Source organism: Sparus aurata, unplaced genomic scaffold (assembly GCF_900880675.1).
Source record: "Sparus aurata unplaced genomic scaffold, fSpaAur1.1, whole genome shotgun sequence".
NCBI lineage: Eukaryota > Metazoa > Chordata > Actinopteri > Spariformes > Sparidae > Sparus > Sparus aurata.
Genome location: NW_022045238.1, coordinates 614 through 15599, shown reverse-complemented (window position 1 = coordinate 15599; position 14986 = coordinate 614). Strand labels below are relative to the sequence as shown.

Sequence of the window (14986 nt, the reverse complement as noted above, 5' to 3'; positions counted from 1 at the left end):
CCTTGGTTGCCATGAGACTGGGAAGGGATGAGCTGAATTTGGCGAATTTTTGCCACTAGGGGGCGCTAAAAAGATGGGAAGTTTATATCTCTTAAACGGCTACACCGATTTTTACGAAAATAGGACCAATGTAGGGCCAATATCTTGAAGGTGGTCATGACTGCTGAATGTTGGCGTGGCTTATTACAACAAATCTAAATCGGCACACATTCAGCCTTTTGCACTCCCAGAGCACTTCCCATTACAGCGAATACCACGGCTCACATGTTGGCCACTTTTGCCCCGAGTCGGTCATCCTTTGGGGCCAACTCCCGTGGGCTCTGCGGTGCGCGGCGTCCGAGGCGGCGGGGGGGGCTTGGCCCCCGTTCATAACTGCTTGCAGGTCTGGTTTTATTATTATTAATTATTTATTTAATTATTTTAGGGGCGGCAGTAGCTCAGTGGTTAGAGCTGGTGGACTAGTGGTTGGAAGTTCGCTGGTTCGAATCCCGGGGCTAGCATCACCGGTGTTGCTGCTTCAGCGGATCCTGTCAGGTGACACTGGTTCCAGACAAGGTGATTGGACAAATTATCATTTCCTCCTCCTACACTCAGCGTTACCTTACCAACCCGCCCCCGGCTATTTCATTCACAAAAACAGGGGCCTGTGGCAATTCTGGATAGCTGTTTTTTTTTTTTTTTATTTTGGGCCCTGGTGCAGCTGCACCGCTTGCACTGCCAATACTTGTTGTCTTCAGTCAGTGTGTCTGTGATGTCAGCGTGATGATGTCAGCGTGATGTGTGAACACCAGTGGATCATTAAGAAGAGACGCAGCAGATGAAAAGTGGATGTTTTATTCCAGAGGTGGACACTGAAGCTCAGTGATGACTTACATTTCATTCAGACTGCTGTAACAAACTGTGAGCTAACACACTGTTTCACAAAGATCACACACATGATGTTCAACACAACGTCTTCACAAACATTACAGCACATCAGAATCATCAGCAACATCTGGGAGTTTCACTGGACCAGTTCACAGATGTTTCATCACTGGTTCTGTTCAGACAGAAGTCAGAGGTCAGATCAGTGATGGAGGATTAAACCTGCAGTCGCTCCATCAGCTACAACGGGTCTTTAGACCGGTTCTGACTGCTCAGCTGGTCTGAGTTAGGAAAAGACTATAGAATGGATCCTGTTGCACCAACAGAACTAAACCCAGTCTGAACTTCTGCCGGTCTCAGTGAGAAGAACCCGGTGTGACCCGGTGTCAGCTGGGACGTAGAATGAAAAGAGACCGTCTGAGTTTAAGAGCAGACGTCGACCCGGTTGGTGCAACGAGAAACTAACAGGGAGTTTAGATCAGTTACTGATTCAGGAGTCGGATCAGAACCACATGAGGCTGATGATGGATTCTATAAGTGACGGCAGGTTTCCCACATCTGGTCATGAAGGTGTTTAAGTAAAAGGGGCGGAGCCTGCAGAGACGCTGGCTCAGCATCAACACACACTTGACTTTGTCTCCTCGTCTGTAAATCAGGATCATGGTCTCATCCTGTCAGCATCAATCACTTCTGTCTCTACAGAGAAACTCCACCAGATCCAGATGTTACACCTGGAGGAGGTGCTGATGATGTCACTGTCCAACACAGGCCACACACACACACACTGACAGGTCCACATCTGGATTAACACTTTATTACACCTGGAATCAGAAAAGCTTAAAGAGCATTCAGTGACAGTTCAGCAGGAATCAGATCAACACAGTGTTCAGGAGTTTATTGATACAAGATGAAGGAAAGTTATCAAAGAGAACAGAAGTGACATCATCAGCCCCGACCAATCATCTGCACTCGTTTCCTTTGATGAGGAAGAAGGTTCCAGCAGCCACACCGAGCAGACCCACAGTCAGACCCAGTCCACAGAACACTGCAGGTCCAACACCGGGCAGAGTCTTCTCCACATCTGGAGACAGAAACACACACACAGACGTTAACACACCTCCACATCTGGAGACAGAAACAGAAGGAGATGTTAACACACCTCCACATCTGGAGACAGAAACACACAGAGAGACGTTAACACACCTCCACATCTGGAGACAGAAACACACAGAGAGACGTTAACACACCTCCACATCTGGAGACAGAAACACACAGAGAGACGTTAACACACCTCCACATCTGGAGACAGACACACAGAGACGTTAACACACCTCCACATCTGGAGACAGAAACACACACAGAGACGTTAACACACCTCCACATCTGGAGACAGACACACACACAGAGATGTTAACACACCTCCACATCTGGAGACAGAAACACACAGAGAGACGTTAACACACCTCCACATCTGGAGACAGAAACACACAGAGAGACGTTAACACACCTCCACATCTGGAGACAGAAACACACAGAGAGACGTTAACACACCTCCACATCTGGAGACAGACACACAGAGACGTTAACACACCTCCACATCTGGAGACAGAAACAGAAGGAGATGTTAACACACCTCCACATCTGGAGACAGAAACAGAAGGAGACGTTAACACACCTCCACATCTGGAGACAGAAACACACACAGAGACGTTAACACACCTCCACATCTGGATACAGAAACAGAAGGAGATGTTAACACACCTCCACATCTGGAGATGTTTTCCCTTACTGTGAGGTAAAAGAGATGGCCGTTGGGATGTTTACATATCTAGGGGCCCCGAAACCATTAAACAGTTCTCTGTGTGAGTGCGTTAAAGTTCAGCTGGAGGACAGGCCCGTATGGAGCACTAAAACTAAATTTATCTCTCATTACAGTCGTTTAGAGCTGACTTTAGGTATACATTTCCATATAAGCATGAAGAGACAATCCGGTGCATTTTAGGCTGTAAGTTCCAAGAAGTGACCTCACCGAGGTTAGGTAATGTACAGAAAGAGGCAGGTTAACTTCTCTTTTTACTGTGACCACCAAAGTGACCAATTAGAAGGAGTGGGACGATGCAGTGATTAGACTTTAAAAAGGGCTCGCAGAAGTAGAGAAGGGTGGTGGCACTTTGTAGATTTCCGAGATCGAAGGCGATAGGAATTCTGTTAGAGCAGAGGGCAAAGCATTGAGCAGAACTTTGTCATAAATTTGAGAAACCCAGGTAACGGCCGTGACTGGACGGACGCTAGCATTGAGATCTGTTTTCAACAAAGATTGCTCTAACATTCCACCAGCCTTGCCTCCGCAGTATTCTTATCAACATACTATACACCGACACCTTGGATGAAGAAAGCCCAGAAACTACATATCCAAGCTTTTTTCTTTTACTCCAAGTTAAATCCTCTTGAATAATTCGATTTCCTATTTTTAGACTGTGCTGGCAATCACCATCAACACCCCCAGGGGTATTCACATGTGTCCTCGGAAGCCTATGGGGGCTGCCATGACAGATAACTACTTCCGCCGGCGGTTTTCTGTTTCCGGGTGCCTTGCAACTGCATGATGGCCGCTGCCGCAAAGCTAGCCCTAAACAACAAGCGTCATGTCATAAGTGCTAAATTGTTTTTAAAATGAGCTCCGGTACAACATGTGCCGTTGTTGGTTGCCACAACAATTCATGAAAATTGAAGTTTTTTTCAGAAACATCTCGTGTAGTACATCAACCACTGAGACAAACTTGTCCTGCCCTGCGCCCTACACGCCATGCTGAGGAAGGAGGAACGAAGACTAGCGCGGCTCGCGGCTTTGACACTAAAATAAATATTTGGGTTTATGAATATCTTCCACAGAATAGCTGCTGCATGGACTGCATGACTGCTCTAACTCTAACTGACTTCTCAATGTCCGAGCAGCCGCCTGTCTCCACGACTCCACTTTCCTTCAGCATTATCCAGCTGTATGTTTAGCTTGATTGACACTCTGGCTGGGCGCTACTGCTGCCTTCAGAAATATAAACTTGCTGTGTTTCTTCAACAGTACTTCTGTGCGTTTGTAACTGCGAAATTCTCCGCCGTCAACACCTTCAGAAAATATAAGATAAGCATTAGCCCGACGTTGGCAACATCGACATATGTCGATATAGCTAACGTTGGGCTAATGCTTCATGTCATCTGCCCACTCCGTGAGAACTGACGGGTGAGGCACTGTGAGAACTGTCCTCACAACTTATTAAAACATCTGTTATGTGTATCCACCTCCAATTTTTATCCATTCTGTCACTTTCTTTATGTTAAAGCCGTTTTTTAGAGCGAGCATAACAGCTACGTTAGCGTAAACACCGAGGTCAGCCAGTTCAACCGGAAGAGCATAACCGAATACCGCTATGAACCATGGGTAAAGTCACGAAGTCAGGAATAAGGTGGATAAAGGTGAGTTAACTAACAAATTCACATTTTTTTATTAAATTGTTTTTAACACCAGACATGCCAACCAATCCCAAATGATGCCATTCGATGGCCAATCAATCTGGGCATCCTTAGTATGAAGCTATGGGCCTTCATACTGTATCATAAAACATTGTACACGTTGCATTTTATATGGATTCTAGGGACAGGGGACATGTTTGGTCCACTTGATTCATCTACCCTGGCGTATACCGATGTGCTTATGTAGGATAGTATGCGGGCCTGACATGGGAAGCACCATAAATATATGATGTAGGAGACACTGCTCACACACTACTTTGATATATATATGATTATTAATCACTGGCAATTAATATTACACTCGTTAAAGGGGCACCACCTCCGTGTTTAGTTATTGGAATAATCCGGAGGACATTATTCCAAACACCTAACTGTACAAGTTAGCTTGGACAGTTAGAGTCCATTCAAAATCAATTTATTCAGTCTCAATATTCTGAAGTAGTAAAATCTTTACACATATCCATCGGTTCTCCACATTATAATTAAGTTCCAGACAAAGACAAACGATTATATGTTTATTGAGCCGGTTTAAAGGAAAGTCGGAGGTGTGGACCCATTTTAAACAAGTCGTGGACCGTGATAATAACATTTGTCGGCTTTGTCGAGTGCATTCAGTGATTCAAGATATTCATATTGAAAAAGCAACGATATAAAGCAGTGGTTCCCAACCTGGGTGGTGCGCTGGGTGAGATCGCAGGGGGGGCGCACAACTTTGTCTGTTCTGAGGTTGTGAGGTTAAAGTTATATTTGTGCAACCCTCTGAGGTCGATTGACGCGCCGGCACGTCAAAATCACGTGACCTATTTAAGATGACGTAGCAGCAAGACAGAGCCTCAGTGAGTCTCGGTCCGACTTATGTGCTGGAGCAGCCTTCAAGCTGTGTACCAGTTTTTAAATTGCGTTGATAGGCCAAGTAAAACCAGACTTATGATAAATAATGTACGGCGTGCTTTTTCGTTAACATTACCGTCACGTTTGCTGCGCGTTTGGTGCAGGAAGAGACGGTCAACACGGACTTCTCACACGAAAGTGTTCCTATTGGTGGAAAAAGTCACCACACCAGCCAATCACAAAATGACATGGCAAGACACGTGATTTGGTTGCTGGGGGACAAGAGGAAGTTGTGGAGGGACCGACAGTGACGGTGAGAGAGTTGAGAGATGTGTGTCAAAATGAAAAAATAACTGTACAGTCACACATGTGAAGTTGTGCTGAAAATAATGACACCAAACAAGGCAAGCTAAATAGTTTTTAAGGTGAAATATAATGGTAAAATCAAAAATAGTCAAAATGGCCGATTATACCCTGGACTGCATAAAATCCCAGTAACACACCCAATCAAAACTCTCTATAATCCAAATTGAAACATATTTCTTGGTCCACATTTAAATTCATTAAGCTATTTATTACCAACACCTCTATGAGGTAGATCTATTCTGCTCTCTGGTAGGCCTATTCTGCTCTCTGGTAGAACTATTCTGCTCTCTGGTAGATCTATTCTGCTCTCTGGTAGGCCTATTCTGCTCTCTGGTAGAACTATTCTGCTCTCTGGTAGATCTATTCTGCTCTCTGGTAGATCTATTCTGCTCTCTGGTAGGCCTATTCTGCTCTCTGGTAGGCCTATTCTGCTCTCTGGTAGATCTATTCTGCTCTCTGGTAGATCTATTCTGTTCTCTGGTAGGCCTATTCTGCTCTCTGGTAGGCCTATTCTGCTCTCTGGTAGGCCTATTCTGCTCTCTGGTAGATCTATTCTGCTCTCTGGTAGATCTATTCTGCTCTCTGGTAGATCTATTCTGCTCTCTGGTAGATCTATTCTGCTCTCTGGTAGATCTATTCTGCTCTCTGGTGGGCCTATTCTGCTCTCTGGTAGATCTATTCTGCTCTCTGGTAGATCTATTCTGCTCTCTGGTAGATCTATTCTGCTTTCTGGTAGGCTTATTCTGGTCTCTGGTAGGCCTATTCTGGTCTCTGGTAGATCTATTCTGGTCTCTGGTAGGCCTATTCTGGTCTCTGGTAGATCTATTCTGTTCTCTGGTAGGCCTATTCTGGTCTCTGGTAGATCTATTCTGCTCTCTGGTAGATCTATTCTGGTCTCTGGTAGATCTATTCTGCTCTCTGGTAGGCCTATTCTGGTCTCTGGTAGATCTATTCTGTTCTCTGGTAGGCCTATTCTGGTCTCTGGTAGATCTATTCTGCTCTCTGGTAGGCCTATTCTGGTCTCTGGTAGATCTATTCTGTTCTCTGGTAGGCCTATTCTGGTCTCTGGTAGATCTATTCTGCTCTCTGGTAGGCCTATTCTGGTCTCTGGTAGATCTATTCTGCTCTCTGGTAGGCCTATTCTGGTTGTGTGTGTGTGTGTGTGTGTGTGTGTGTGTGTGTGTGTGTGTTTGTGTGTGATACACCTGATGACACAAAAAGGAAGAAATGTATCTATATACATTGTAAAACTAGGAGAATATAGCTGTTGTTTATTTTTTGCAAATAAAAGTTTGTAATTAACCACTTTATTCTTTTAGTGTATGCGGGTTGGGGGGGCTGGCTTGTCTTGGACACAGGCAAGGGGGGCTTCAAGGAAAAAAGGTTGGGAACCACTAATATAAACGATATAGATTCCCCCCTGCTCGCCCTGCATGTACAGCTCTGGCAGTTACAACAAACATCGTTCACACAACTACAAAGCTTATTTCATGCTCGCTGTGGATCGACAGCTGAAGCCAACCAATGACAAACATACGAGGGCGGGAGTGAGGGAGACGGAGACTGAGACGCACACACACACACTACATACTAGTGTTGTGTTTACATGACACTCAAGAAAACCGAATTACTGTGTCAGTCCGACTATGGTCGGATTTCTAAGATGCATGTATACACCTTAGTCTGACTAAAATCGGACCGGATCGGGTTACTCCTAGTCAGATTATAACACCCAGATTATTCGATTGATAGTCACATTACTCCTGCATGTATACGTTTTATCAGATTGGATCAGATTTTGCGTTGTGCGCAGGCTCGAGATTTTTCCCCGGGGCCGTGAGCCGGAAGTAGATGGACGTCTTTCCTCCGAAATCACCGCAAGAAAGAGAGAAAGAGCGCCAGAGTACACCTAGTTTGTGTAATTATCATGTACACCATATATGAAGTGTACAAAGATGTAGCTTTGTCTCGCTCTTCGTACGCCATCTTTCTGGAATGCCGAGGCAGTTTGTTGTTGCTGGTGACGTAAAGAGGTCAGCCGGAGGTGTTTCTGTTGCCACTAGTTGAAATGGGTACAGCGCCACCTAGCGTACCGGGTATGACATGTTGACAGGACAAGAATCCAATTTTCTCACCGGCATGTATACTCGGAAAACTGCAGTTGTCTGGTTGAGTAGCAGAGTGGAACTATGGCTGTAATCTGACTAAACTGTGCATGTTAACGAACTGAGTGCCAGGCTGCCTGCTGCCAGGAAGAAGTCTAGCGAGGAGCTTCAGATAAACATGCGGGGATGAGTTATCAGCAAACGGGCACGCCATGAGAGAGTGTCCCACAAAATGATCAGGGCAAAACAAATGTACACCACCGTGAGTGACAGCAGAGATGAGGAGTTTCCTCCGCCGCAACAACTTCACTTGCAGAAGACGCACAACAGTTGAATTGCCTGAAAACGCCTGGTCCCAAATAAACGCCTGGGGCCCGTTTCAGAAAGTGGGTTTAGTAAATCTCTGAGTTTGTTAACCCTGAGATGAGAGAAACTCTGAGTGTTCAGTTCCAGAAAGAGAGGTAAGTTAAACTCTGGGTCTGTTACTGCGGTAACTGACTCTGTGAACAGAACCTGCTCACTAACAGTAACCATCAGTAGAGCCTATTGTATCTTTTCCAACAATGTAATTTCAAAGTCTGTGTTTCTCAGTTTTTTCAGAGTATAAGATGAAATGACTTGTAGTTGAATGTGTAGACAGTAAGTGTGTGTCTGCCTCTAATATTGGGTCCTGGGGGTGAGTGACGCCCTCAGCCTCTGCTCACCCAGAGACCTGATTCAGGACCAGCTCCTCTGTGACCTGACTCAGGACCAGCTCCTCTGTGACCTGACTCAGGACCAGCTCCTCTGCTCACCCAGCGACCTGACTCAGGACCAGCTCCTCTGCTCACCCAGCAACCTGACTCAGGACCAGCTCCTCTATGACCTGACTCAGGACCAGCTCCTCTGGTCACCCGGCGACCTGACTCAGGACCAGCTCCTCTGCTCACCCAGCGACCTGACTCAGGACCAGCTCCTGTATGACCTGACTCAGGACCAGCTTCTCTGCTTACCCAGCGACCTGACTCAGGACCAGCTCCTCTATGACCTGACTCAGGACCAGCTCCTCTGGTCACCCGGCGACCTGACTCAGGACCAGCTCCTCTGGTCACCCAGCGACCTGACTCAGGACCAGCTCCTCTATGACCTGACTCAGGACCAGCTCCTCTGGTCACCCAGCGACCTGACTCAGGACCAGCTCCTCTGGTTACCCGGCGACCTGACTCAGGACCAGCTCCTCTGCTCACCCAGCGACCTGACTCAGGACCAGCTCCTCTATGACCTGACTCAGGACCAGCTCCTCTGGTCACCCAGAGACCTGACTCAGGACCAGCTCCTCTGGTTACCCGGCGACCTGACTCAGGACCAGCTCCTCTGCTCACCCAGCGACCTGACTCAGGACCAGCTCCTCTGCTCACCCAGCGACCTGACTCAGGACCAGCTCCTCTGGTCACCCAGCGACCTGACTCAGGACCAGCTCCTCTATGACCTGACTCAGGACCAGCTCCTCTGCTCACCCAGCGACCTGACTCAGGACCAGCTCCTCTGTGACCTGACTCAGGACCAGCTCCTCTGCTCACCCAGCGACCTGACTCAGGACCAGCTCCTCTGTGACCTGACTCAGGACCAGCTCCTCTGTGACCTGACTCAGGACCAGCTCCTCCGGTCACCCAGCGACCTGACTCAGGACCAGCTCCTCTGGTCACCCAGCGACCTGACTCAGGACCAGCTCGTCTGGTCACCCAGCGACCTGACTCAGGACCAGCTCCTCTGCTCACCCAGCGACCTGACTCAGGACCAGCTCCTGTATGACCTGACTCAGGACCAGCTCCTCTATGACCTGACTCAGGACCAGCTCCTCTGCTCACCCAGCGACCTGACTCAGGACCAGCTCCTCTATGACCTGACTCAGGACCAGCTCCTCTGGTCACCCGGCGACCTGACTCAGGACCAGCTCCTCTGGTCACCCGGCGACCTGACTCAGGACCAGCTCCTCTGCTCACCCAGCGACCTGACTCAGGACCAGCTCCTGTATGACCTGACTCAGGACCAGCTCCTCTGCTCACCCAGCGACCTGACTCAGGACCAGCTCCTCTATGACCTGACTCAGGACCAGCTCCTCTGGTCACCCGGCGACCTGACTCAGGACCAGCTCCTCTGGTCACCCAGCGACCTGACTCAGGACCAGCTCCTCTATGACCTGACTCAGGACCAGCTCCTCTGGTCACCCAGCGACCTGACTCAGGACCAGCTCCTCTATGACCTGACTCAGGACCAGCTCCTCTGGTCACCCGGCGACCTGACTCAGGACCAGCTCCTCTGTGACCTGACTCAGGACCAGCTCCTCTGGTCACCCAGCGACCTGACTCAGGACCAGCTCCTCTATGACCTGACTCAGGACCAGCTCCTCCGGTCACCCAGCGACCTGACTCAGGACCAGCTCCTCTGGTCACCCAGCGACCTGACTCAGGACCAGCTCCTCTGGTCACCCAGCGACCTGACTAAGGACCAGCTCCTCTGCTCACCCAGCGACCTGACTCAGGACCAGCTCCTCTGTGACCTGACTCAGGACCAGCTCCTCTATGACCTGACTCAGGACCAGCTCCTCTATGACCTGACTCAGGACCAGCTCCTCTGCTCACCCAGCGACCTGACTCAGGACCAGCTCCTGTATGAGCTGACTCAGGACCAGCTCCTCTATGACCTGACTCAGGACCAGCTCCTCTGCTCACCCAGCGACCTGACTCAGGACCAGCTCCTCTATGACCTGACTCAGGACCAGCTCCTCTGGTCACCCGGCGACCTGACTCAGGACCAGCTCCTCTGCTCACCCAGCGACCTGACTCAGGACCAGCTCCTGTATGACCTGACTCAGGACCAGCTCCTCTGCTCACCCAGCGACCTGACTCAGGACCAGCTCCTCTGGTCACCCGGCGACCTGACTCAGGACCAGCTCCTCTGGTCACCCAGCGACCTGACTCAGGACCAGCTCGTCTGGTCACCCAGCGACCTGACTCAGGACCAGCTCCTCTGCTCACCCAGCGACCTGACTCAGGACCAGCTCCTGTATGACCTGACTCAGGACCAGCTCCTCTATGACCTGACTTAGGACCAGCTCCTCTGCTCACCCAGCGACCTGACTCAGGACCAGCTCCTCTATGACCTGACTCAGGACCAGCTCCTCTGGTCACCCGGCGACCTGACTCAGGACCAGCTCCTCTGGTCACCCGGCGACCTGACTCAGGACCAGCTCCTCTGCTCACCCAGCGACCTGACTCAGGACCAGCTCCTGTATGACCTGACTCAGGACCAGCTCCTCTGCTCACCCAGCGACCTGACTCAGGACCAGCTCCTTTATGACCTGACTCAGGACCAGCTCCTCTATGACCTGACTCAGGACCAGCTCCTCTATGACCTGACTCAGGACTAGCTCCCCTATGACCTGACTCAGGACCAGCTCCTCTATGACCTGACTCAGGACCAGCTCCTCTATGACCTGACTCAGGACCAGCTCCTCTATGACCTGACTCAGGACCAGCTCCTCTATGACCTGACTCAGGACCAGCTCCTCTATGACCTGACTCAGGACCAGCTCCTCTATGACCTGACTCAGGACCAGCTCCTCTATGACCTGACTCAGGACCAGCTCCTCTGGTCACCCAGCGACCTGACTCAGGACCAGCTCCTCTATGACCTGACTCAGGACCAGCTCCTCTGTGACCTGACTCAGGACCAGCTCCTCTATGACCTGACTCAGGACCAGCTCCTCTATGACCTGACTCAGGACCAGCTCCTCTATGACCTGACTCAGGACTAGCTCCCCTATGACCTGACTCAGGACCAGCTCCTCTGGTCACCCAGCGACCTGACTCAGGACCAGCTCCTCTGGTCACCCAGCGACCTGACTCAGGACCAGCTCCTCTGGTCACCCAGCGACCTGACTCAGGACCAGCTCCTCTGGTCACCCAGCGACCTGACTCAGGACCAGCTCCTCTATGACCTGACTCAGGACCAGCTCCTCTGTGACCTGACTCAGGACCAGCTCCTCTATGACCTGACTCAGGACCAGCTCCTCTATGACCTGACTCAGGACCAGCTCCTCTATGACCTGACTCAGGACTAGCTCCCCTATGACCTGACTCAGGACCAGCTCCTCTGGTCACCCAGCGACCTGACTCAGGACCAGCTCCTCTGGTCACCCAGCGACCTGACTCAGGACCAGCTCCTCTGGTCACCCAGCGACCTGACTCAGGACCAGCTCCTCTATGACCTGACTCAGGACCAGCTCCTCTGTGACCTGACTCAGGACCAGCTCCTCTATGACCTGACTCAGGACCAGCTCCTCTATGACCTGACTCAGGACCAGCTCCTCTATGACCTGACTCAGGACTAGCTCCTCTATGACCTGACTCAGGACCAGCTCCTCTATGACCTGACTCAGGACTAGCTCCTCTGGTCACCCAGCGACCTGACTCAGGACCAGCTCCTCTGGTCACCCAGCGACCTGACTCAGGACCAGCTCGTCTGGTCACCCAGCGACCTGACTCAGGACCAGCTCCTCTGGTCACCCAGCGACCTGACTCAGGACCAGCTCCTCTATGACCTGACTCAGGACCAGCTCCTCTGTGACCTGACTCAGGACCAGCTCCTCTATGACCTGACTCAGGACCAGCTCCTCTATGACCTGACTCAGGACCAGCTCCTCTATGACCTGACTCAGGACTAGCTCCCCTATGACCTGACTCAGGACCAGCTCCTCTATGACCTGACTCAGGACCAGCTCCTCTATGACCTGACTAAGGACCAGCTCCTCTATGACCTGACTCAGGACCAGCTCCTCTATGACCTGACTCAGGACCAGCTCCTCTATGACCTGACTCAGGACCAGCTCCTCTATGACCTGACTCAGGACCAGCTCCTCTATGACCTGACTCAGGACTAGCTCCCCTACCTCTGTCAAATGTGCTGCAGGTGGAGGTGAGCACCACTTCATGTTCAACTACCCAGCTGGATGTCAGGACACAGATGACACAGCCTAAAATAAAATTTCCTCTAAGTTCAGCGGTATATGAATCTTGGACTACTTATGGAAAATAAGTTTTGTATTATCAAAGTTGGGTGAAATATCCTCAATCTTGTCCTCTGTTAAGGATTTTGACACAGGATTACTCGAACAGTACACAGTAAAAGTACCTCATATCATTCATGCACATAGTCTAGGAAGTACCAAGTCCAGCAGTATATGAATCTTGAACTACTTATGGAAACTTTTTTTTCCTCAAATTGTCATTTACTTCGAAATCCAGACTTTCGTGATCCCTTCAGTTTCTTACCGGGAATAATGACTGTAAAGTACCGTATGTTTCATGGGTCTGACTGTGAGACTGCAGTCTGACCCCCAGTCACTACCAGCAGCCCTTCAGAGCGGCTTCATTACGATTACTGTAAATGTTAGTAGATTTGTGCACTAGAAAACAACATGTTGCTGATTTGACCAAGCAAACGCGAACCACGGCTGGCTTGGCGAGCTTGACACTAGCCAAAGCTAGCTTCGGTGAAGCTAAAGGGAGTCGCTGTAATAACTGCTCATTGCTAGGACAGGAGCTTAAGTATAGAAACACAAACTGTCATGTTTGCTCGAAGTTTGCCAGCTGACATGTTCACTTTTACAAAACGGTGCAAGCGAGACCCACCGCTGAACAATCGTTAGCCTGCTAGCTAGCAGGATACGCTGTCTCTGCTGCTGTTAGTTTTGCATGTGCTGAATCCACCCTCTCCTCTGATTGGCTGTGGGATCAGTCGATCTCAGATCAGCACCCGCCTTTTGCACCATAGACTGAATGCACAGACAGTTTGTCACAAGTTCACATTGTCTGTTACAGGTGCACAAATATGTTTTGCACCAAATAAACTACAACAACTGGAGCAAAAATGTGAGCGTGTCAGTTTTTTAATCTGTGACTTGTAAAATAGGATTTGTGCACCTGTAATTGAGAATTTGTGAATGTGTAAGTGTTGTGTTGTATTTGTGGGGAGAAAAAAATCTACAAGTACACAACACAATCATTGTACACAACTACAAATTCCACTGTTACAGGTGCTCAAAACTTTTGCACCAATAATACCTTCATAGTATTGTTGTCAGTTTAAATAAAGTATGTATTGTCATTAGTGTAAATAAAGTGTGTGTTGTCAGTTCAAATAAAGTGTGTATCGTGGTCAGTGTAAATAAAGTTTGTATCGTGATCAGTGTAAATAAAGTGTGTGTTGTTGTCAGTGTAAATAAAGTTTGTGTTGTCGTCAGTTGTCAGTGTAAATAAAGTGTTCTCACCCCAGATCCTGGTCAGTGGGTCCTTCAGGGCTGGATGGGACACTGAACAGCTGTAGAAGTCTCCTTGTTGGGGGGTGAAGTCCAGTTTGGAGAACTGGTTGAAGGTTCCATCTTTATTGACGTAGGGAACGTTGACGCTGGTTCCTTCAGTCACGTTCTGTCCGTTCTTGGTCCAGGAGAACTTCACAGGAGCAGGATAGAAACCAGTCACATGACAGATCAGGACGTTCTTCACTTCCAGCTCCACCTCGTCTCTGGGGTAGATCACCGGACTGGAGGGAGCATCTGAACACACACACAGATCAGATTATTATTAAATACTTCAGATTAACATTATTAACAGATTATGCTAATAATAAGAGGCGTGAATCTTCACGACTAAATCTGATTAAGATTCAGCTGTCAGTGATTCTCAGTGATCTTCACTACTGCATATGGCCACTTTTCATAATTTTAATTCCCTGTTTATTCAGGAAGTCCTTCCAACAATCAGACTACAGCAGTCTACAAAATAAAACAAAACACTGATCCATCAGCAGTGTCAGATACGTTTGTTGTAATCTACAATGTAGTTTTCACATGGCAGCTTTAAGATAAAACACGTTGATACTGCTCATCACTTTACATCCCGTCAGGATTTGCATAAAACCAGGCCTATTCAAGCTAAATCAGACTGGTCTGTCAGTCAGTTCTGTTTATGTTTAAATAAATTTTAAACCTGAAAAAACATGTTTTGAATGATTGACATTTTTGCCACAATAAATCTATATGATTTATTGTGGCAAAAATGTCAATCATTCAGCAAAGCACTCCACTCATATACAAGTTTATATACAACAACTCGTACATATGGTACCTCTTCAAAAGAACAAATAACTCAGAGTATCTTGTACCCAAAACTATTTACATCCAGAGAGGAAGAAACAAATAAAGTGCTTGTAGCAGTTTGACTTCATGTCTTTACATGTTACAGTTAAGTACT

General features: G+C 48.6%; 1 protein-coding gene across 1 annotated transcript; it reads right to left on the bottom strand.

Moving 5' to 3' along the window:
- Positions 1-823: 823 nt before the first annotated feature.
- Positions 824-14289, bottom strand: LOC115578230 (H-2 class II histocompatibility antigen, A-U alpha chain; the record flags this gene model as incomplete). Its single annotated transcript, XM_030411093.1, is given in 2 exon segments — positions 824-1945; positions 14005-14289. Coding segments are annotated over 2 exon segments (407 nt in total), but the record flags the coding sequence as incomplete, so codon positions are not given.
- Between the last annotated feature and the right edge of the window lie 697 nt (positions 14290-14986).